General features: G+C 37.4%; 1 protein-coding gene across 3 annotated transcripts in view; it reads left to right on the top strand.

Moving 5' to 3' along the window:
* ABCC12 (ATP binding cassette subfamily C member 12) overlaps positions 1-22,669 on the top strand; it is a 68,061-nt gene extending 45,392 nt beyond the window's left edge. For 2 of the 3 annotated variants that reach the window (XM_001370228.4, XM_056812261.1), the window contains 9 exons: positions 1,899-2,036; positions 5,598-5,784; positions 15,704-15,793; positions 15,920-16,109; positions 17,170-17,329; positions 19,767-19,845; positions 20,573-20,686; positions 21,596-21,760; positions 21,862-22,669. In XM_001370228.4, the coding sequence (XP_001370265.2) occupies positions 1,899-2,036; positions 5,598-5,784; positions 15,704-15,793; positions 15,920-16,109; positions 17,170-17,329; positions 19,767-19,845; positions 20,573-20,686; positions 21,596-21,760; positions 21,862-21,948 (1,210 nt within the window). In that variant the 3' untranslated portion in view covers positions 21,949-22,669. Of the gene's footprint in view, positions 1-1,898; positions 2,037-5,597; positions 5,785-15,703; positions 15,794-15,919; positions 16,110-17,169; positions 17,330-19,766; positions 19,846-20,572; positions 20,687-21,595; positions 21,761-21,861 lie in introns of those variants that run through there. The other variant, XR_008915296.1, reaches the window with a different exon arrangement.
* The last annotated feature ends 1,190 nt before the right edge of the window (positions 22,670-23,859 follow it).

The raw sequence follows: 23,859 nt of genomic DNA, 5'->3' as shown, positions 1-23,859 counted from the left end.
GAGAGCTTTGAATTTGGAGTCAGAAGAACTGGGTTTGCATCCTAGACATTTACTAGCTCTGTGGCCCTAAGAAAACTGTTTTACTTTTCTGGACTTCAGTTTCCCCATCTGCAAAGCAGGAATAATTCTATCTATCTATTTGCCTCAGAGAAGGAAGGAAAGGGTAGTTCTTGTCCTAGAAGAGGGTCTCATCTATAACCTAATATTAAGAAAATCCTCTTCTGAAATGAACATGCTTCTGAACATGTTTCTGAAAAGGACATGATGATAGGCTCCATTAAAAAATAACTGAAAGAACCAAGCCGATTTTTGCATCAGCCTTCTTATATTAAACTAAGGTTACTGGATTACATGATTTAGAACTAGAAGAGATGAGCATCTAGTTCAATTCTTTTATTTACAGATGGGGAAATTGAGGCCAAGAAAAGAGCAATGGAAAAGGCAGGGTTCTAAGCCAAGTCACAGGGAGGTGTCTGATATCCAAGGTAGACAGCAAAGCCTAGGCATAAAAGACTTTGCTGACATGAGACCAAATATCTTGGTGAAGACTAGAAAATTTAGATAAATTTCCTCAATTACTGACTGAACTGTTTGCTTTCTGGGTAGGTGTTTGACTTGATACAGCAAGGGTAAAACAGTTTTTATCCTTAAAAAAAAGAACAATGACCCTAAAGTTACCCTAAATTTTGGTTGTTCCTACTGCCTATGCAAACCAAACTAGACCAACAACGAATATTTTTGTTTTTTAAAACTATAGTTTTATTAGTTTCTCACGTAAACTAAAACATTTATCCAATAAAGTATTAACAAGGAAGAGGTCCTGCCAGGTCCATTTTTAAAAACAAATGTTTATTTTCTGTGCTAGTAACAACTCTAAGACCGAAAGCTAGGCAATTGAGGTTAAGTGATTTGTCCAGAGTCATACAGCTAGGAATTGTTTGAGGACTGATTTGAATCCAATTCTCCTGACTCTATGTCTAGTGCTCTATCCACTGTGCTGCCTCACTGCCCCTGCCAGATTCATTTTTTTTAAACCCTTACCTTCTATCTTGGAATAAACACTGTGTATTGGTTCCAAGGCAGAAGAGTGGTAAGAGCTAGGCAATGGGGGTTGAGTGACTTGCCCAGGGTCACACAGCTGGGAAGTGTCTGAGGCCAGATTTGAACCCAGGACCTCCCGTCTCTAGGTCTGGCTCTCAATCCACTGATCCAACCAGCTGCCCCCCCCCCAAGATTAATTTTTAATGAAAAGATAGCACTCATTTGTAACAAGGAATACTCACTGACACTGGATTAAGAGCCAGAGGACTTGTTTTGGGAACCTCAATTCTACCTACTAGCTGAGAGATCTTGGGCAAGTCACTTACACTTATACCTTCTAGATCTCAGTTTCTCCTTCAGTAAAATGAAGGTGTGAGACTAAATGAGGGCTCAAGGTCCCCTATAGCTCTAAAGCATATGATATTGCTAAATGCTTGATATTCCTTAATTTTAATAACAAGGTTCTGCAGCAACAGTTTACAAACTATTTTCCTTATGTTGATCTGATATGGGAACTATTGCCAGAACCATTATTCCCATTTCAGAGATGAAGAAACAGTCTGCTATTAATTTGCTTGGTCCTCCTCACTCCCCAGTAGTTATCAGGGTATAAGTCAGACTTGTCTGAATGATCCTGAACTCCTGGAGATATTGGGATTCAGGTCCTGCCAGAATGATCCTGAACTCCTTTGGACAGGAATGGATAAGTCTTGGATCTTTTATCCCAATTTAGCTTGAGCTGCAGGGGTAGAGGCCAACATAAGTTAGTCTTCAGGCTCCCCAGGTGATGGTTGTTTTCTGATGATGCTCTTGGTACCCCCACACACAGCTTTCCTTGCTTCTCTGCTTTCTTGCAGAATTTTCCACAGAGGAATCCAAGAGCTGAAGAGGGTGGAAAACATCAGTCGGTCTCCTTGGTTCTCTCACATCACCTCCTCCATGCAAGGCCTGGGCATCATTCATGCCTATAATAAAAAGGAAGAATTTATCAGCAAGTAAGCATCAAACAGTGCCCCGGAGTGGTCTCAGCATCGCATCTGTCAGCTTGTTAATAGGAACAAATGACACTTCGGGACTCGGTTCTTCACTTGTTTCTGTGCAAAGAGCTATGACCTTCTGTGGCACTTATATAGCAGATGCCCTAAGTACCCCTGGCTCAGGGATTGAGTGACAGGCGAGGGCAGTGCTAAATGAGTGGGTCACTAATTTCCCAAATAGTCCAGTGTTTCCACATTCAGGCCAGAGTTTTAACCACATTAGAACTCCATCTAAATAAAGAGGCCCATTTCCTGTGTCGTCAGCCCCCAGTGAAACTGGGTCCTTGTGCAATTCACCCTTGGCAGGATCCTTCCTTTCCCCTTTTTGGTGTTTTCAGGTCTTTCCTTTGACCCCTCTTTTGTGCTCCATCCCTACAGAACAAATGATGAAGTGATCTCATTAAGAAGTCGAAAAAGTCTTAGCTGATAAAGGCCTAAAGTTTTCCAACTATCCCTGGGAGATATATTTAAATAGACCAAACTGGGAGACTACAAAGCTTAATTACCCCAGGAATGAATCCCTTTAAGGGAAATCAAAGCCAATTCGGTACCCTGACCGGCTGGCTTTATCTCAAGGTATCTTGCCTTCAACTTGACATTCCTTACAAAACTCTCCTGATCTCCAAACTTCAAAATGAAGGGCCCAAGCCTTCTGGACCTCCCTGGCCCCTGAGCCATCTTGGCTTTAAGCTCTAAATCTATATTATATATATAAATTCTATTAATCTAAATAACAAATTTAAGGCAAATAAAGTATATGAAGAAATTTACTTTGTCCCAGACTAAATCCTAGACCTAAAATTATTCTAGATTGCAGCCTGATTCTTTTTGGACTGAGCATCGTTAGGACCTTAGACAAGAAGTCTTGGCATTCACCAATGTGGGCCCTCTGTGCAAGGTTCATTGGTTCATTCTTCTAGGCTCATGTTCAACTCCTAGCCAAACAAGAATTCTCCTGATGGGAGGCTTGTGATGTTTTACTCACAGTACCAAGCAACTACTAATCTAGCTGTCCAATTTCATAGCTCCTTCCCAACCGAACCAAGGAATAAACAAGGAAATTGCAGCAGATAAAGTAGTTCTCATTACCTCAGCACCAGAATATTTTAATCTAACGTGCTCATAAAGGATAACCATATTATTAATATTAATGGTAGAATTTTAGGTATTGTCATTAGCGTGGAGGGAGATATTTAAAGGAAAACAATCCTGCCTACTATCATCTTAAATTACAAAAAAATAGGTGGCCAATACTTTATGCTACCTGTGCATATATCAGGATTGGGTTATGTAGAGTTCTTCAGACAAAGCAATCTTTGTGTCTATTGATGCTAACCTACTCCTGTATATAGAATATAGCATTTACCTACAAAGTCAGGGCCATAAGGATGAAGTGCTTCTGTATAAACCAAATCTTTTACATTCTTTTGGATTCTTCTATTTAATCCAGAGGCTTTTTTCTAGCCAAATTATGCTGTTAGCCCTGAGTTGCTATCAGAGTTGAGGATGAGTACCCTGAGGCACTAAGAAGAGAATTCTCTTGAAGAAGGGGCTTAGAGTAATGTTTCTCCTCTCAAATAATTTATATTCACATGATATTAATATTTTTTTTTGCAAAATTCTCACTTTTCCCCACCCCAGTACTTTAGGCTGGTATAAGGTTGAGGGAAGGAAGAGGGAAGAAAGGTCTAAGAAGAGGGGGCAGAAGTATCTAAATTTTTATGGTTTAAAAAAATTTTTTTAGAATAAGGATATTTGATGGCAAAAATTTTGTGGACCCATTAAAAATTACAAAAAATAAATAAGTTGGCAGTTGGGAATCACTTGATTATAGGGTTTATTACCGACTACTTTTAGGCCTCCTCAGGAGGAAGTTCATTCATTGGCAGCCTTAACCTGGACCACAGATTCCTCTCTTAAAGGACTTATTTCAAATGTTGATTCTAATTAATATTTATCTTAGATTTTGAAATAGAGAACAAACTGTAATTTTCATCATAGCTAATATTATACATGATCATTTTAGCTAAAGACATCAGTAATCAATCAAAAAAATTTTTTTAAGATTAGAATTCCTTGTCTTACCCAGGCTGAAGTAAAAAGGAGCTAGATCTAGTCCTGGTTCCACTCTGATTAGCATAGGAGCTTTGACCTTTTTTATTTCTGACCTAGACCAGTTTGCCACCTCTTAGTGGCCCTAGCTGCTGGGGACTCACTCTAGTAATGCCAAATTTAGTAGACACTAGACTGACATTAACCTATTGCAGTTCCAAACTCAAGAAATCAGCAAAATATCAGCCTCTCCCAGTAACAAGGATTATAGGCATTCACTGTCAGGCCTGGCCATATAGTCTAAAACAGATCTATTTTGTATTAGAAGGAAGACAGAAATGCAGTTATCCATATAATCATTCATGTCAAACAGTTAGATTAAACCCCTGACTTCCTACAATTTTTCCTGCCAAGGTTTCTCTTGAAACAGCCTTAAAGAATACTATGTCCCCCATACCTTCCCAATAAATACTGACTGATGAGTTCTCTTGACAAAAATTTATCTCATATCATACACTTCTAAAGAGGGCTGAATTCTAATTTTAATAGGTTGCTTCAGGAAATATTCCCAATATGAAGCCCAGATGGTGATTTTCTATCTGGTGAAACTAACCACAAAGATAATGCCCCCGATCTCTTAATAGCTTCCTAGTCTGTCAACTGAATTTTGGAGATTTATATGAGTACAATAGAAACATCTTGGCAGTTGGAAGATTTTTTTTTAAAAACTAAGCAATGCAGAAAATAAACTAGAGGAGAAAATGGATAGTCATTGCAAAGCTAGTCAAAAGTCCAGTCCGGGCATCCTTAAAAACAACACGTGCTATCAATGACTGCCTACATTATATGACACCATTATTTTTAGAAGAATGGGCTTTCTCAAAGTATGTGTTAACAAAACCTGAGCATGGTTTATAGATTTTTAAAGGCATAGACACAGAACCACAGAAGGAACTTTAGAGGCCATCTATTATGGCCTACACACTAGAAGAATTCTCCTCTCCAGCACCCACTGTATAGGGAAACCCACCCTCTCCCTAAGCAGCCTGTTCCACTTTTGGTCATCCCTAACAGCTACATTTTGGCAAAGGCTCATGAAATAACAGGGTCCTTTCACCATCCATAAAAATCTTTATGCTTCTAGTCTTTTTTTTTTAAACCTTTACCTTCTGTCTTTGAATCAACACTGTTTATTGACTGATTCCAAGGCAGAAGAGCTGCAAGGGCTAGGCAATGGGGGATTAAATGACTTGCTCAGGGTCACATAGTGAGGAAATTTCTGAGACCAAATTTGAACCTAGAGCCTCCTATCTCTAGACTTGGCTCTCAATCCACTGAGCAACCCAGCGACCTCCATCCTATTCTTTCAGAAGCATCTGTTTGCAGATACTGAAAAAAGTACATTTTAACGTCTAAATTCTCTATTTCAGGTTTATATTTATTTAATCTAAGTTTTCTTTATTTCAGGTTTAAGTTATTAAATGATGAAAATTCTAGCCACCTCCTGTACTTTAATTGTGCTCTCCGGTGGTTTGCACTAAGAACAGATATCCTCATGAACTTAGTCACTTTCATTGTGGCCATACTGGTGGCTCTGAGTTACTCTTCAATCAGTGCTTCATCCAAAGGTTTATCCTTGTCCTACATCATCCAGGTAACATCTGACCCAAAGATGGGCATTACTTAGACGTTCTGGTATAGAGAAGGGTAGGGAAGGTCCTTTGTTACCCCTTTCTCTGCTGCTCAATACCCAAAATTATTCTTGATGAATGAAAATGAACTTAGTTTACTGATGCTCAGTTGTCTCTTTTCATTGGTTCAAAGGCAGCATCCTCCAATCCTGCCAAATCCAGGTTTTCTATTAGTATTATTAATTTTCCAAGAATGATGGATTTCTCATTGTCACAAATAACAGTAAATCTCATCCTTGCTGAAAACTATGGATTTCCTTTTCATCTTGTTTTCTGATTTCATTGAAAGTTAGTTCCTAAGAAACAGCTGGGTGGCTCAGTGGATTGAGAGCCAGGGCTAGAGATGAGAGGTCCTGGGTTTAAATCTGCCCTCAGATATTTCCTAGATGTGTGACCCTGGGCAAGTCACTTAACCCCCATTGCCTAGCCCTTACCACTCTTTTTGCCTATTGCTTCTAAAATAAAGGGTAAGGATTATATATAAAAATATGGCAGCTAGGTGGCTCAATTGGTTGAGAAGCAAGTCTAGAGGTGTGTGACCCTTCACAAGTCACTTAAACACCATTGCTTACCCCTTACTTGTCTGCCTTAGAACCAATACACAGTGTTGATTCTAATACTAAAGAGAAGGGTTTTAATTTAAAAAAAGAAAATTAGTTCCTTTGGGAGAATAGGCACACAGAATAACAGTGCCTGATTTAAAACTACTTAGAAGACTTAGAAGAGAGGTGATGAATTGGCCTTAAATTCTTGGCATTGTCAAAGTGGCGACATGCAGATAGAAGGGAGAGAGAGAAAGAAGGCAGGCAGGCAGGCAGGCAGGCAAGAAGGAAGGAAGGAAGGAAGGAAGGAAGGAAGGAAGGAAGGAAGGAAGGAAGGAAGGAAGGAAGGAAGGAAGGAAGGAAGGAAGTATTAAATGTTTGGTATGTACCAGGCACAATGCTAAGTTCTTTACAAATGCTATCTCATTTGATCTTCATAACAACTAGGAAAGGTAGATGCTATTATAATCTCCATTTTGCACTTGAGAAAATGGAGTCAGATAGAGGGTAAATGACTTGCTCAGGGTCACATAGCTAACTCAGGTCTTCTTGACTCTAGGTCTAGCATTCCATATACTATCCTAGAATAAGAATTTAATACAAATTGAATTCAAAAAAGAAAAGAAAATAAGAAGTGTTTCTCAGATGTCTGCTATGTAGCAGTACCAAAAAAAGCAGGGCATAAACACTGCCCTTGGCATACTTGTAATTTCGTGGAAAGAAAAAACATGTGGATATGAAAGTTAAATATATGTATATATGTGTGTATGTGTTTATGCATAAACACAATTGAATATTTTTACATATATGTGTTTATACATATGTATAGAAACTTAGAAAACATAATTGAATGCTAGATTAACTTCTATGAGTACTATTGAAATTCTAAGAAGGAAAAGATCTTTGTGAGTTGGAATAATCAAGAAGGCTTGATCCATCCCATAAGTTTTATCAGAGACTTGGAGGAACTCATAAGTGGCATATGCCTATCAAGTGGGGAAGGTAGATTTCAGATGAATCTTGAAAAAATGAATAGGAATTGGATTAGCAAAGAGAAAGGGGGAGAACATACAAGGAGGGGAATATATATATATATATATATGTATATATACATATATGTGTGTGTTAAGTGCCAAATAATGAGAATTACCTTTTTCATTTGAGGTGAGAAGGGAACAATAAGTACATTTTTATTACTGGATCAGAGGGTTCATGTTGTGAAGAAGAAGTAAATTGGCCAGACAATATGGGGCCAAATTAAAGAGGTGCCAGGCTAATGAGTTTGATGTCACAAGTAATGTAGAGCCTCTTTAGGTTCTTGTGCATGGGAAATAATAACTCATATAAAACAGAGCTTTAAGAAGTTGAATCTGGTGGCTGCAGGCAATGTGGATAGGAGAGGAAAGAAAGCAGAGATCACCTAAGAAATCTACATGTGCAGTGATAATGACCTTTATTTGCAGTTACTGAAGTAGAAATGGAGCAAGAAAAGATCCAAGAAACATTAATGAAAACCTCCAATTTTGACCAATAATAAATAATTAATTGCTGAAATAGAAATAACTATGTGAGAAGCAATCATTCCATCTTGGAATTTATAATAAAGGAGAGGAAAATTTGGCATTGTCTTATGGGCACCTAAGATTTTAATAAGTAGATGCCAAAGGATTTAGAGAATTGATAGATATGAATCCTTGGCATAAAATTTCACAGGAAAAGTGTGCTAACAAATGAGATGAAAAGCTCTTAAAAATGGAACTCTGAAGATACAAAGACAAACAATTCTGATAAGCAAGAAAAGGGGACACTGCCTAAAAAGGCACATTTTATGGATATACAAGAAACTCATTAAATATTTTACATTAAAAAAAAACTTGTACAAGATGGAAATAAGAGCACATAAAGGCAGATGAATACAGAAGCATAGCAGGGAACTGTCAAAATACAGTCAGATTTACTAAGGCTAGGAATGAGCTAATGCTAGTGGAGAATGCTGGCCACAGAAAAATCCTTTTTATTTTTAGTAATGGTGAGGTTAATAGGAAGGTTGAAAAATCAAACAGGTGGGGATGGGATAATGGAAAAGGCTCCAGATGAAGGAAAAACTACTCAAATCTAATTTACCTTGTTTTTCCTGCTAAGAATAATATATTGTACATATGTTCCCACCAGTAGAATGAAAGCCCTTTCTTTGATTGCAGGAATATTTCATTAAAAAAACCCTTACTTTCAAAAAACAGGAAAAAACCCTTACTTTCTGTCTTAATAACAACTCAAAGGCCAGAGGGGCAAGGGCTAAGCTGATGGGGTTAAGTGACTTGCTTAGGGGCCACATAGCTAGGAAATACCTGAGACCAGCCAGCTTTGTTTGATTGTTTTATTATTTTTATTAAAGATTTAGTAACCACCACAACCACCATAAAACATTTAACAAATGCATAAAAATTATGTGCAAAACCACAAACTCCAGATTATTTACAATTTGTTTTTTTTAATGTAAATTATATATGTGTACTAATATAAACATCCTCTGCTTTTAAGTACCTTTCAGATTTGTTTTACTAGAATATTTTTTCTCTTGATTTTATGGCTGTTATTTTAAAAAAATATAATCATGATATGTATTATTCTTATTCTCTTTTCTTATGTTTCCCTTATTTTCTTCATATTTCCAGTATTTATATTTCTAATAACATAATACAATCCATTACACTCAGATATCAGAATCTTTTCATCCATTTCTCCCACGCATTTCATTTGTGTTATTTCCAGTTATTTTGTCATAACAAAGTTTCCATCAATGTTTTAATACATACACAGCTTTTTACCCTTTCCATCATACCCTTAGTCCAGATCCTAGAAATGGGTCAATAAGCGTGAATAGTTTTATAGTTCTTAGTATATATTTCCTTCTTGTTTTCTAAAAAAATAAATTCAAACCCGCTCTAGCAATGCAATGTTTCTTCATGTTCCCATTAGCATTTAATTTGATCACTTTAGCCCTTCTGGTTCTCAGATAACATACCTTACCAGGACCATATTTTGCGAGAATGGTCTTTAGGCAGCAGACACAATTTGTGATCAGGATCATACTCTTTCCAAAACAAATCTTTCCAGTTTGGTAATACCCAATGGAAGTTTTGTTCCAGTGCTATAATCCCTCAAGTACTATTTCCATTGTATGATAAGTTTTAAAGTAAGACTTTTGCATTATATATATATTTTTTTTCTAAACCATTATTTTCCCATAAGAAGCTATATTTGGATTATATGTATACTCAGGCTTAGAATCAATGTGATGTGTATGGGCTTTCCAGATGTTTTTCTTATTTAACTAATCTAAGATTTTATTCATCTTAACATCTTATTTTTTAAATTAGATTGATCTAGTTCTGAGGGGAGGTAATTAAAGTCCACCACTATTATTATTCTGTTACCTATTTCCAACTGCAACTTGTTTAGTTTTTCCTTTAAAAATCTGGGTGCTATAACACTTGGTCCATATAGTTTCAATATTGATAATGCGTCATTAGAGTTGGACATGACTTAAAAATGACTAAGGAACAGGTATGTATTAGCGAAAAATGAGGAAGGCAGTGTTTTACTTTCATAATAGGTACATATGAAAAGGAGTGTATACACTTTTCTAGGGGTGATGTGGTAAAAGAGACTAAGTCTCGCTCCTATCTGAATCAAGCAAAAATGAGTTAAACACAGAGTGGAGTTTGATGTAGAAATTCACATGACTGAAACAATTGATCAACAACAACAATGAAAGTAAATAGGATGCAATGGGTTAGAAGAAAAGAATTACGAAAGAAAACTAATGTCATCAAGGAAATTTGAGTGAAAAAAGATAGACTGGTGATATGATATGAGCATGAAAGTCAAGGATAGCAAATGTTCTTCATTAGTATCTTTACAATGTCAAAAAAAAATGGAGAAGGCCCCTAGCATATTTGGAAGAATTCTGAGGTGAACTTATGATGACATTTGTACAAGCACGGTACTATATAGCAGTGGTATCAAACTCCCATAGAAATGAATTCTCATGGGCCAAACACTGACCAAGAAAACCATAAATTAACATTATCTGTGTCATATATTTTAAAATTTATTTTGTTAGACATTTCCCAATTATATTTTAGTCTGGTTTAATCACACACACACACTTGACACTTCTGCCATTCAAGGTGGACAAGCATAAGTGAGTTGTCATCTGGATTATTGGTGGTCAAGTCAAAATTCATGAGATCACAGATCCACTTGAATAGACACTTCCTACCTTTGTGACCCTGGGCAAGTCACTTAACCTCCATTGTCTAGCCCTTACTGCTCTTCTGCCTTAGAACCAATGCATAGTATTGATTCTAAGATGGAGGGTAAGGGTTTAAAAAAGAGAGAGAGAACTGAGAACAATGGGCAAAAGTTACCAAGAAGCTGATTTAGGTTTGACATAAGAAGGATCTGAGATCATTATGTTTCTGAGGAACTCTCTGCCCCTAAAATATTTCAAGTAACATTAGGAACCTAGATCAGGGAAATTAATATGTAACAACACAATTTTGGGTTAATATTTTGGAAGTTTTTACTGAATCACATTTTCATCTCATTTCCTCCTAGACCATCACTTCATTAATCTTTTCTCAGTGAAGAAGGATGGGGAGATATAATAATGTGAACAAGACTAGTTATCTGTTTTTAGCAGATTTCACCAAGAAAGCCCTTTTTGTTCTCAATATTTTTATCTTTCCAAGGCTATTTTCCTAGATATTCAGAAAGGGCTTCAGAGAAAAATAGCATTTCTTGATATTTTCAGTTTAAAAAAAAGTTTTGCAATTTTAAAAATATGCTTCCAGAGCACAGAGTGCCTGAAGTTTGGAAGACCTGAGTTCAAATCTGACCTATGTCTGGGCAAGTCACTTAACCTCAATTGCCTAGCCTGTATCATTCTTCTGCCTTGAAATTAATATTTAGTATTCATTCTAAGCCAGAAGGTTAAGGATTATTTTTTTAAAAAAGAATGAAGATATTATACCTTCCTATTATATTATTAGTATAGAAATGAAAAGTCTGGAGAATTTAAACAGGCAATGGTCAACTGCATCAAATTCTATTGAGAAGATAAGGAGAATGAGGATGGAGGAAAGACCTTAGATTTGGGTAAAAGCTTCTTAAGGATCTTAGGCCAGAGGTATTGGCAAGTCCAAGGGACTGAGGAGGATTAAGAGGTTAGGAAATGGAAGAAAACAAATTTGTATGGTCTCAGAATTGCAATACTTTTAAGCTTAGATAGAAATGGACTAAATTATCTCTGTGTACTTATAGACCAAAGTATGGAGGGATTGAAGGGACTGAGTCATTGCTACACTGCTTCTTTATAGCAGTGTGGCAGAGTAATTCAAACTTGTTCAAGGTTGGAAACTGATAGGATTTTATCGGTGGAAATGACATTAAAGGAGAGGCATTACCATCTGCTCTGCTGCTGCACTCCAAGAACAATGGGGCCTTTCCATCTTATTTGTGCCGAAAACTTTCCATTTGTTTCCCCCCTAAGAATGTGAGCTCCTTTAGAGTAGAGACTGTCTTATGTTTTTAAATTTATATTTCCAGCACTTAGCCCAGTGTTTTGCATATGGTGAGCACTTAATGCTTTTATTGTCCATTCATTCATTCATTCAGCCTACTTTATGGCAAAGAAAATGGTCCTCTTGGAGGATACTTTGGGTCAGGATAGAGCTTTGGTATGTATAAGATGGTTAGCATGTTTAGCACTTGAGCAGGATGCTTTGCATTGACTTAAAAATTATTTTTAACCCTTACTTTCTGTCTTAGAACCAATACAATGTATTGGTTCTAAGGCAGAAGATCTGTAAGGGCTAGGCACTGGGGGGGGGGGTAAGTGACTTGCCCAGGGTGACACAGCTGGGAAGTGTGTGAGGCTAGATTTGAACCCAGGACCTCCTGTCTGTAGGCTTAGGTTCAATCCACTGAGTTACCCAGCTGCCACCTCTGCATTGACTTTGGAATTGAATTTGAGGCTTCATTTATCCTGGGCAACTTTCTCCTACTTATTGGAGAATGTAGGGCTCTGCAGTGATAGTTGCTTTGAGAAGTCTTAAACTTGTCCCTGCCTGATATATTAGGTTCTACTAAGACCATAGATTTCTAGCTGGAAAGGACACTGGAGATAGCCAATTCTGATTCTCCTACTTTAGAGGGGGAAGAAACTAAGGCCTAGAAAGAGAAAATTACTTGAACAAAGTAATTGAGGTTTTAAGCTTATGGTCAGGAACTGTGCTCGCAATTTATTGGCATAGGGAGTTCTCCGTGAGTAATTTCCTTTGTCAATGCAAGTTGGTACCTTCTCTTCAATCTATCAGCCAGTCAATGAGCATTTATTACACATTTAACATTGTACTAAGTGAGGGGGATACAGTGAAAGCCCCAAACAGCTCCCAACATCAAGAAGCTCATATTCTCAAAAGGGGAACAATGTGTAAATAATGAGGTAAATAAAAAGATATACACAAAGGAGATGCAAAGAAATCAGGCAGCTGGGTGGAGTAGGTAAAGTGACAGTTGAGCTGAGTCTTGATAGCCAGGAAAGAGGCATAGGCAGGGGGGTAGAACAGTCCAGGGGTGGGTGAGAGCCAGTGCAAAGACACAGAGACAGAGTGCCATGGTTGAAGAACTGCCAGTAGGACAGCATCGCTGCATGGTGAAACACAAAGGAAGGAATAAAGTGTAAAAGACTGGAAGGGTTAGAGAGGACTAGTTACAGAGAGCTTTAAATGCCAAACAGAAGATGCTCTGCTTGATCCTGAAAGGCAGTAGGGAACCATTGGAACTCAGGAGACTTACAGAGTTGGCAACAGAGTGGCAAATGGCTTAGAGTGGGAAGAGATTCGAGGTGGGAAGACCAGTTAAACAAATGTTGCAACAAGTGAGAAGTGATGAGGGCTAGAAGTAAGGCTGTGATTGGGACAGTTGAGAGGAGGATACAACAGCTACCATGAAGGAAGAAAAGACAAGATTTGGCACTGGTCTGGCTAAGTGGGCTAAGACTAAGGAGCCTCATGAGGATGGCACCTCAATTTGTAAGTCTTAGAGACTGGCAGAATGGGGGTGCTTTCAACAGTAATAGGGAAGTTTGGCAGAAAGGAGGTTTTAGATGGGGGAAAATAGAGTTCTGTTTTGGATACGTTGAGTTTGAGATGCTTGTGGAATATTTGGTTCAAGATATACAAAAGGCAAAAGGAATACAGGACCATTGCTCAGAAAAGAGGTTACAACTGGACAGATTGACTGCTTAAAAACTTTATACTCTTCCCTTTTTAAAAAAATTGGGGCATTTGCTCATTTCCAGTCCTGCAGTATCTTTTCTATTCTTCACAATTTTTCAGAGATAATTAAAAAAGTATCTGCTCCGCAATTGCATCTGTCATTTCTTTTAAAACTCTGTGATACAGTTTAACTAGCCCTGGAGACTTCAGTGAGGGCAGATGAGTGCTCTCTAATCTTATTGAATTCAACTTTCTGTTAGTCGTGTTTATGCTTCTTCCTCAGTCCAAAGATCAAGGAAAACAGATAGGGGCCAGGTTATGAAGAGCTTTAAATGCTAAGGAACTAAAATATTTAGTCCTGGAATTAACAGGGAATCATTGGAATTTATTGAGTTAGATTAATAATGCAGTCAGACTTTTTCTTGGAGAGAAACACTTTGCTAGCCCTGTGAAGATTGGAGAAGAATCACTATTAGTTCTGTTTTTTCTCCATCATCTAAGTTTATTCATCTGTAAAATGAATGGGTTGGAGTGGAGCATCTCCTATTAACTTTTAGGGATATGTATTTTTTAATTTTAATTTTTATTGTCATGCAAAACACACTTCCATATTGGTCATTACTGTAAAAGCACAGTCATATATAACCAAAACACCAAACTAAAACAATAAATACACTGATGTGAAAGATGACTCCAACAGTTCTTTCTCTGGTGGTGGATAGCATTTTTGCCATTAAGACCTTCAGAATTGTTCTAGATCATTGCATTGCTGAGAGTAGCCAAGTTTTCGCAGATAATCATCATCCAATATTGCTATTATTGTGCACAATGCTCTCCTAGTTCTGCTTATTTCACTCTGCATCAGTTCCTACAGATCTTTCCAGCTTTTTCTGAAGTCCTCCTGCTTATCCTTTCCTATAGCACAATAATATTCAGTCACCAACATGTGCCACAATTTGTTCAGCCATTCCTCAACTGATGGACATCCCCTCAATTTTCAATTCTTTGCCACCACTAAAAGACTGCTATAATTAAAAAAAAACTTTCCCTTCCCTTTCAGAATCAATATTGTGTGTAGGTTCTAAGGCACTAATCCACTGAGACACCCAACTGCTCCCTGCTATAAATATTTTTTGTACAAGTAGGTCCTTTCTCCCTTTTTAAAATCTCTTTGGGATGCAGGACCTGTAGTGGTATTATAGGATCAAAGGATATTCAGAGTTTTATAGTAGCCCTTGGGACATAGTTTAGGGATATTTTAAAAAAAGATATAAATAGAAACACTAGACTCCAATTTAAAGAAGAATTTACTTATTTCTCTTCCTATAAGGAAATGCAACATGTTGTCTGGACTGGCAGATTCAAACTCACATTCTTTAGGGCAAGGTATCAGGAAGAAGTTTAGAGTCACTCACCAGTGAGTGGGAGGATTTGGAGAATGGGCAGAAGAAGCAGGACAGGAGAAAGAGAGGGAGAGAGATTATGATTTAGTGAACTAGGAGTCCTTGCCTATGTGATCTTGGACTGATCACTTCATCTTTGCAAACCTCTGTTTCTTCTGATATTAATTGGGAGGCTGGTTTGAATTATAAGACTGTCTGCTAGCATATAGAATTAGTTCTCTGAGAGCATACAGAATTAGTTCAGGTGGGATAAAATGAAGCAGTATAACACCAGGTGGGAAGAAGTAGCTGATAGCCAGCATGGGCTCACAGAACAGTTCCACTTCATCACAGTTCCAGAGAACTGGAATGAAGGAAGCTGTGTGTGATCAAATGGTGGTAGAGTGGGATGATTCCAGCCATCTGGAGTGCTGGTGGAAAAAATGTAATTACCATTTATTTCTAGATACAAAGGAAGTGTTTAAAGGGAAAACAACACAACAAGAGTATCTTATAAGGTTCCTGGGAGATGATCTGAAAATGCAATTCTCATTATTTTGGCTCCTCAGAAATATAGCTAGAGTAATCATACATTTGCTCCCCTAAAAATGACCAATGCCACTGATATTAGAAAACAGCCTGCTAATTGTGACAATTTATCCCTTTCAATAGTTAAGTGGACTCCTACAAGTCTGTGTAAGAACGGGTACAGAGACACAAGCCAAATTTACCTCCGTGGAACTACTAAGGGAATATATCTTGGTAAGAAGTTGTTCTAGTGAGTGCTCAAAAATGAGACAATATTTCACATTTGCAGGAATGCCTGTACTCAGGTCACTTGCACCTTTGTCCATTGTTTACTAGCTGGTTAATTATTTTTCATTCTAGACCTGCATTCCTGAGTCTACCAACCCCTTCAGATCAATGAGGTGTCCTAAAGGATGGCCAAAAAATGGAGAAATCATATTCCAAAATTATCAAATGAAATACAGAGAAAATACCCCTCTTGTCCTCAATGGTTTAAATCTGAGTATCCAAAGTGGACAGACCATTGGTATTGTTGGAAGGACTGGTTCAGGTGAGATCAATCATGGTTTTTGTTTACTTCTTGTCTATTTTGCTTGAGATTTTACTGACCGTATCAATGCAATTATTATGGACAGTGGTATGTGTTGGTACTTTATCTAGATATCATACATACATATATATCTCATATATATGTGGTATGTGAGCTGGCACATTCTTTAAATTACTCTCTGTAGTTGTGATGATTAAAAATTCCAAGAGACTAGGTTCTAGGTAAGAAAATCAATTTATTGATCATTCTAGCAATAACCAACAATTTAATTGGTTAGTGATCTCTCTTGATGATCAAAGACCAATACATTCAGCACCTTGAGTTATTAAATACAATTTTGGAAGATCCTTATTTGGTCCTCACCTAAATAGCCCGGGACAAGTCTCACTGGTGAAAACTAATTAGAAGGTAGGCTCGATAATGTACAATCTCTCCCTAATTCCTTAATGGTGATAGAAAAGCAGATTCCCATTCCTAGGATTCCAATGTCTCTATGAAGTAATCAAGTTACACCTATTGTCAGATCAACCCAATGTCCACTCAAGGATGCTGAGATGTTGTATCCTGGACACACATGATTTAAGCTAGCTGTTATTTACCAAATGAGGTGGAGATTACAATCTCCATTTCAATCACCCCAATTTAGAAGATGCCTGGGGGCTAGCTGTGTGAAAGAATGAGGGCAGGGAATGAGGAAAAGTGTCGATTAATCTTCAAAATGAAATAATGATTTCTTAGAAATAAAAAATGATACATTAGAAATAATAGTTATAGCATATATGTATATATACATACCTATATATTTTTACTCCTCTCCTACATATTAGTATCACAGGCTGTCAGTACATAAAGTTTGGAAAGAAATATGTGCTCATGATCCCAGCACTAATGGGGACATAAGCAACTGTTTTAGGACTTTTGATTATACCTCATGAACTAGTAGCTTATTTCTACCCTGCTGCTTTACCAAGGCACCATTTTTTAAAAATCCCTTTTTTCTTTTCTTTTTTTAGATAGGATGGAAATCCAAGATGTTTTGTAACTTTTTCTTTTTTCCCAGGAAAATCTTCGTTAGGAATGGCCTTGTTTCGCCTAGTGGAGCCAGCTGCTGGCAAAATATTCATTGATCACATTGACATTTGCACCATTGGTTTAAGAGATCTCAGAACCAAACTTTCTGTGATTCCCCAGGATCCTGTCCTGTTTGTAGGTACAGTAAGGTAGCTGTTCTTATCATTGAACGTTCATATTCTCAGATAGTGAAATCAGACTGGCCAGGATAGGGGGTTACAGTCTGAGAAGAATCACCATTTTAGGGGCAGTCAGGAGAACTGTTGGTAGCTGATTTTTAATGAATCACTGGTAAGTATGGCATGATTTGTTAAGAAGGACCAAATCCAATAAGCTACAGTCAGCCAGATACTGCCTGCAGCTGATCCAGGGAAAACAATTATTAAACCCCACCCCACCGTGGCCTCCTTAACCCAATAGGAGGGTAAAATGAGATAATAGAGGTAAAGCTGCTTTGACTAGTATGCTGAATGCTATTATTACTTGATAATCATTACCCACAAATGAATTCACTCCCAGGGATAAGGAAGCTGCCCTTTTGAGAATGCATTAACTTTTTTAGCTCACTTCAGGTACCATTTAATATGCTGGTGCAGTAATGAGCTGTATGCCACCAGAGAAGACTTGATTCAGGATTACTCCCTGGCTGAATGAAGTACTGTTCTCCTTTTATAGATCACCTATACTCTGTATATTTGTTGTATGTATTTCAATATTACATGTTGTCTCCATTAGGACATATGGTCCCTGGGAGTAGGTTTGTATGTTTTCTTTTTGGGGGGAGTGGGGGCTTTCATTATATGCTTGATATTTAGCACATTGCTGATGTAGTAAGGGCTTAATAAATGTTTGTTAATGGACTGAATTAATTCATCAATGGTAACATGACATGGTATAGGTTAAATGCTTTGTATCTGAAATACTAGGTAGCTGTGAATGACTATGATTGCAGAGATCATGTTTCTTCATTCTTTCTTGATGAAATTACTAGACTGGTAGAGTAGGGAAATGCCCTGGACAAGATATGCAGATTTCCGGGAAACGTGTATCAAAATTTCTCATGATATTTTTATGGACAAGATGGTAAGCTATTATCTATCGTAGATAGTTGTTTGAAAGATTAAGAAATAGTTGAATGAGCAGCCCCAACGTCTAATTGTAAAGAGGTCCTGGTATAGGGCTATAGGGAAAGACATTTGGCTATGTTCTATTCAATATTTAAGGATAACTAATATATTGAATGACAGAACTGAGATCTAAAAAGATATTGACAGATTGAAATGAAGGGTTCTCATCCATTTCAAGGATATGACAGAAGCAGCTCAATAATTTGCTTTATTTTCCATACTTTAAGGTATGCAAAGCATTTTAAATACGTTCTCTCATTTCTTCCTCTCAACAATCTAGTAAAGTAGTTGTTAAATGAGTCATTACCATCATTTTGGGGATAATAAACTGAGTTTCAGAGAACTTCAGTTACTTGTCCATGGTCACAAGGTCAGAGGCAGAATTCAAACTCAGGTCTTCTTGCTTTCAGATTGAGCACTTTTATCGTTAGGTAACAATTGGGAAAAGATCAATATGAATTAAATGCAAGATGGCAGAAAAAAAGAGAAAAAAATTTAAATCCTACTTTTCAAAACAAGGAAGGCATTAAGTCCGCATATTCTACTCCGGTAAAATACTTCTAAAGAACTTTCTTCATCTTTAAGACTTGCATTTTAAAAGAGATGTTGATAAACTGGGACACATCTAGAAAAAGATAACTGGGATCATGAAGGGACCAGAAACCATAACATATGAGGGAATGATTGAAGGAACTGAGGTTATTCAGCCTGAAGAACAGTAATGTGAAGGTTTTTTTTTTTTTCAATTATCTCTAAACTGTCAGAGAAAATGTGCTGGGATTAGGAAGTGTCTCTGGACAACCAAATCAATGGGTGGAAGTTAGGAGACAAGTGTTCAACTTAGTAGGAGGGAGAGTTCTAAAAATCAGAGCTATTGAGAAATGGAATGAATAAGGCAGTGACTGTCCTCTCATGGGAGACATACAATCAGAGGCTAGATGATTACTCGTCAAAAATCATAAATCTAGAGAAAGAAGGGACCTCCAAAACCATCTAGTCTAACCTATTCATTTTACAGATGAATAAACTGAGGCCCAGAGAGAGTAAATGACTTGTTCAAAGTCCCAAAATAAATCAGTGTCAGAGGCAAGATTTGAACATAGGTTGTATAACTCCAGAGCCAACATTTTCCCCACTGTACCACAATGAATTAGAGAGGAATTCCAGTATTTGAGTAAGGAGTTTGACTAGTTAAATCCTAGGATTCTTTCCAAATGTCAAATTCTGGGCTCCACCAAAGAGATTGTATAAGTTCTAGTTTATTGTTAGGTTGTGATACATCAGTTTAATATTGCTTGAAGCTTAATCAGTCTAATAATTTATCAATCAAATTTTATGCATTCCTTTATAGCCTCTTTATTGCCAAACTGCAGAGAACCACATTTAAATGCACCTGTAAAATAAACTAATTGGCTGTCCCTTCATCTTAGCACAATAAATTTTCTCTTATTTTTATTAGGTTTAACTTGGATCCTTTTGAGAACCACACGGATGAGGAACTCTGGCAGGTCCTGGAGAGAACTTTCATGAAAGATTCAGTATGTTTCTAGGCCATATTGTTTTTCTGAAAATTGTATCACCTCTTCCTGGCTCTTTCTCTACACACACTTATCCCAGGATTATGCTGATTTTCTTGCTTTCACTATCATTAGCCAATTCAGTACAATTTGCAGAGCCTGGCAAGCCTATGGGAATGCAGTCTGTCTTAGTGGTCCAGACCAGAGAGAGCAGGTGTGTGGCCATATCAGACATCTATGCTTCTCCAAGGTATGCTTCTTCTAGTCTTGGATCCAAGATGGGCATTTCCATTGGCTACCTGCCTTTGCTAATTAGTATTATTTCTGGGGCAACAATTTTGACCAGATGGGCTATTTGAATGGAATAATGAAAACCTTTCTCTGCCCACCTCAATTGCCAGGGAATTTTCCCTACTGCATCCTAGCTGTGAATGCACAGTCACTGAAAATAATTTCCAATGGTGCATAAGTTCTCCAGAACTGCAGATGAGTCATTAATTCTTTTAGTTGGGATAACTAGGGGAGTATATGAATCACATGGCAATTTTGAATTATTAATATTTAGTTACTCCCCAGTCTTTTCTTATGAATGTTTGAAATATTAAAATAAATATTTGGCATCTCCTCTTATGTGTTCAGTAAAATAAAACATGCTGATTAATGTGGCTGAGGCAGCAATCAATAAACATTAGGCATGACAATTGTATAGATCATCATTTTTAAATGTGACATTTACCATGTTTTATAGATAATGAAACTTCCAGAGAAATTACAGGCAGAAGTCACAGCAAATGGAGAAAACTTCTCTGTAGGAGAACGGCAACTTCTTTGTATGGCAAGAGCACTACTTCGTAATTCAAAAGTAAGGAAATAGCATGGAAAATTGATTGGTTGTACTTTGGGTATTTCTAGCAGGGATGCTAAAGACAAAAGTTATAGCAGCATGATTGCCTTTTGGCAGAGACAGAACAATGGACCACTTTGAAACTGAGCACAGGCTTCTTGAAACAGGGTTCTGGAGGGTGAGTGGGTGGTATACATTGACAAAAGTGCCATCTTCCCTTGTTCCTCCTGACTCAAGAGCCCAGCTTGTATGTCCTTTCTATTCTTCCAAGTTGTGCGGGTTTAATCCCTTCCTTTCATCTGTTTCCTGAAAAGTTGGAGGCCTAGTAAATAAGAGGGTATGAGATATTTAGGGTGTGAGGAATGCATAGTTTAGATTTGCTTTTCTCAGGAATCTGACCTCTCTGGGTTTTTTATTTAAAGGAAGATATTGCTATTGCTTTCAAAGACTCTATTTTTCCAACCCACTTCAGCTTTTTTTTTTGTGATAACAATTCACAATTCTATAGTACTTGCTGGTTTACAAAGCACTTTAATGTCCATTATTCTCCTTAATCCCCAAAATAATCCTGTGGAAGAGAGGGCAAGTATTATCATCACCATTTTACAGAAGAGGAAGCTGAAGCTCAAAGACACAGTGAAGCAATTTGCCCAATGCCACACAGTTCCCTGACTCCAGGTCCAGTGTTCTTTCTACTCTATGCCTCCTAATTGTTGAGGTAGAAGTATTAAATAATGGTATTGTGGAGGATGTGAATACATTGCAGATCTATCTATCTATCTATCTATCTATCTATCTATCTATCTATCTATCTATCTATCTCTGACTATCTATCTAGACAGTCCTCTAAACAAAAACACTGGCCATTTCCTTCAAGGACTCAGAGTTGGTAGAGAGTGATTTTTTTGCACCTCTTTTCTTCAACAGATTGTTCTCCTTGATGAAGCAACTGCTTCAATGGATTCTAAAACAGATGCCCTGGTTCAGAGCACCATCAAAGAAGCCTTCAAGGGCTGCACTGTTTTAACCATTGCTCACCGTTTAAACACAGTCCTAAATTGTGACCGTGTCCTAGTCATGGACAATGGGAAGGTAAAGTTTTATTGTGATTCACTTACCTGGAAACATCATTGGGTTCAGTCTTTGTGTTAGAGATTTTTCTAATATTTTGGCACTTGTTCTCTGACTTTCAGGTGATTGAGTTTGACTTGCCAGAAGTTCTTGCTGAGAAGCCCAATTCTGCATTTGCAACATTATTAGCTGCAGAAAAAGAAGTCTGACAGTAAAGAACATACTTTAGGTTCCCATCATGTGATGTTAGAGAAGGATGATAATGTGTGAAATGAGGAGGTAATGAAGTCAACTCAAGAGCCCAGTGTCCTGGAACGCCTATCATTGTGACTTTAGTGGAAGCAGGGGTTGACATGCAGAAAGCACCCAGCCCTACAGAGAACCGACTGAGCTAGGGTGGAAACTGCCTGGCCCTCCAAGTCCAGCCAATGCTCCTCACCTTCATGTTGGGTTTGAAATTGGTAATGGACCATGGACAGAAGCAGTTAGAGCTAGTGGATTCATACACTGCCTCTCATCTACTAAAATTCCTACTCTATGTCCCTACTAATTCAATTTTATTTCCTGAAAATGGAAATATTGGAATTTTTTGAGGGTGGGGAGAACATGTTAATGTGAAACAAAATGGGGAGGTGCCTGGATATAGAGGTTTTACAGGTTTCCTTACAATACTGTCAGAAGAAAAAGAATGTGTGTGTTCCATTTAAGTTCCAATTCACTTCTGTCTTGACTATGTAGCATGCAAAAACTACATGGATCTGTAGCATGAAAGACTGATCGCAGTGTTTGTTAAAAATAAAATCATACTGTATACTCCATTTGATCTATTAGTCAGAATAACCAGGAAAACAAAATGTTGGAGTTTATATATAATTGATATTTTTATATCTTCTTTATTTGGTCATTAAAATGCAGTAGAAAATTAAACTACCTTGAAATGTTGCTTCACAATTATTTTCCTGAGCATAGTCCAACTTTTGTATCATTTCCTCTCACAGAACCATACTGATTTCTTCCTTTACTCAATAACTTATGCGATGTTTTCCTAATAAAGAATTTTCTTTATGACTTCAAGGTTCCTTGCAGCTGTGACAGATACATTAAAAATGCCCTCCAAGTAGACCAGGGAGTGACCAGTTCTAATTCATTGTGACATTTAAAAAGAAACAGCAAATCCAAACTGTTCTTTTGCAATATTTGCCACTGGCAGCTTATTATTATTATTTTTTATGAGCAGTCTATTGATAGTTACAGCAGTTTCTCATATATGGTTACGCTATGGTGATTTAATGTTGCTTATTACATTAATTCCTGTGATGTGAAGGGAAATTTGATGTCTTGAAGATTCTCTTCTTCTAGCTTTTTTCTTATTGAACTGAATAGCAGAGGGGAGGGTTTTCATCAGCTAAAGATTTACACTGAGTTCAATCAAAGCTGAAAATGACGAAGTCGGGGATGCTCAATTCAGATGCAGCTCATGCCAAGGAAAATGCCTCTCCTCCAAGCTCTGAATCTTCAAGGTGAAAGGACATAGTATACCTTTAAATGGTCCAATGCACAGGGAACAGCTTTCTCCCTTGGTTTTTGGTCCTGATTTTGAGATCAAAACACTAATGTACATTTTGACTATAGAGGTTACAAGTGTAGGCCTATTACCGTCACTCAACTTGATAGATACCTAGCAACTCCTATTATTCAATAAGCAAGAAATCCTGGTTATACATTTGTCAGGGTAGGGATTCCATTCTCTTCATCCAAATGCAGGTCAAATTGAGGTCATTTTTATTTTCTTCCAACTTAGTACCAGAAGAGCAACTGAACGTTGATTTTTAGGAGGTGGCTCCATCAAGCCAACAATGATCTAATCCTTTGTTTATTCTCTTGGACTCAGTTTCTTCGGTAACCTTAAAAATGTGAAAAAAAAAATTTTCACTCCCAGTAAACCAGAAGAGAAACTCAATAATTCATATCCCTTCCCAATGAATTTCCTTTGGTGTCTATTTGTTAGGCAAGGTCATATTAGCACTGACTGTAAGGGTTCTGTGATCTCTGATAGTATCGAGGATTCAGTTGTTGCTGTTCTTGTGACACAAGCATCACTACTTGGCCCTTTTCTGTAC

The sequence above is a fragment of the Monodelphis domestica genome, chromosome 1, assembly GCF_027887165.1.
Source record: "Monodelphis domestica isolate mMonDom1 chromosome 1, mMonDom1.pri, whole genome shotgun sequence".
Classification (NCBI taxonomy): Eukaryota; Metazoa; Chordata; class Mammalia; order Didelphimorphia; family Didelphidae; genus Monodelphis; species Monodelphis domestica.
This window is presented reverse-complemented; position numbering and strand designations above follow the sequence as displayed.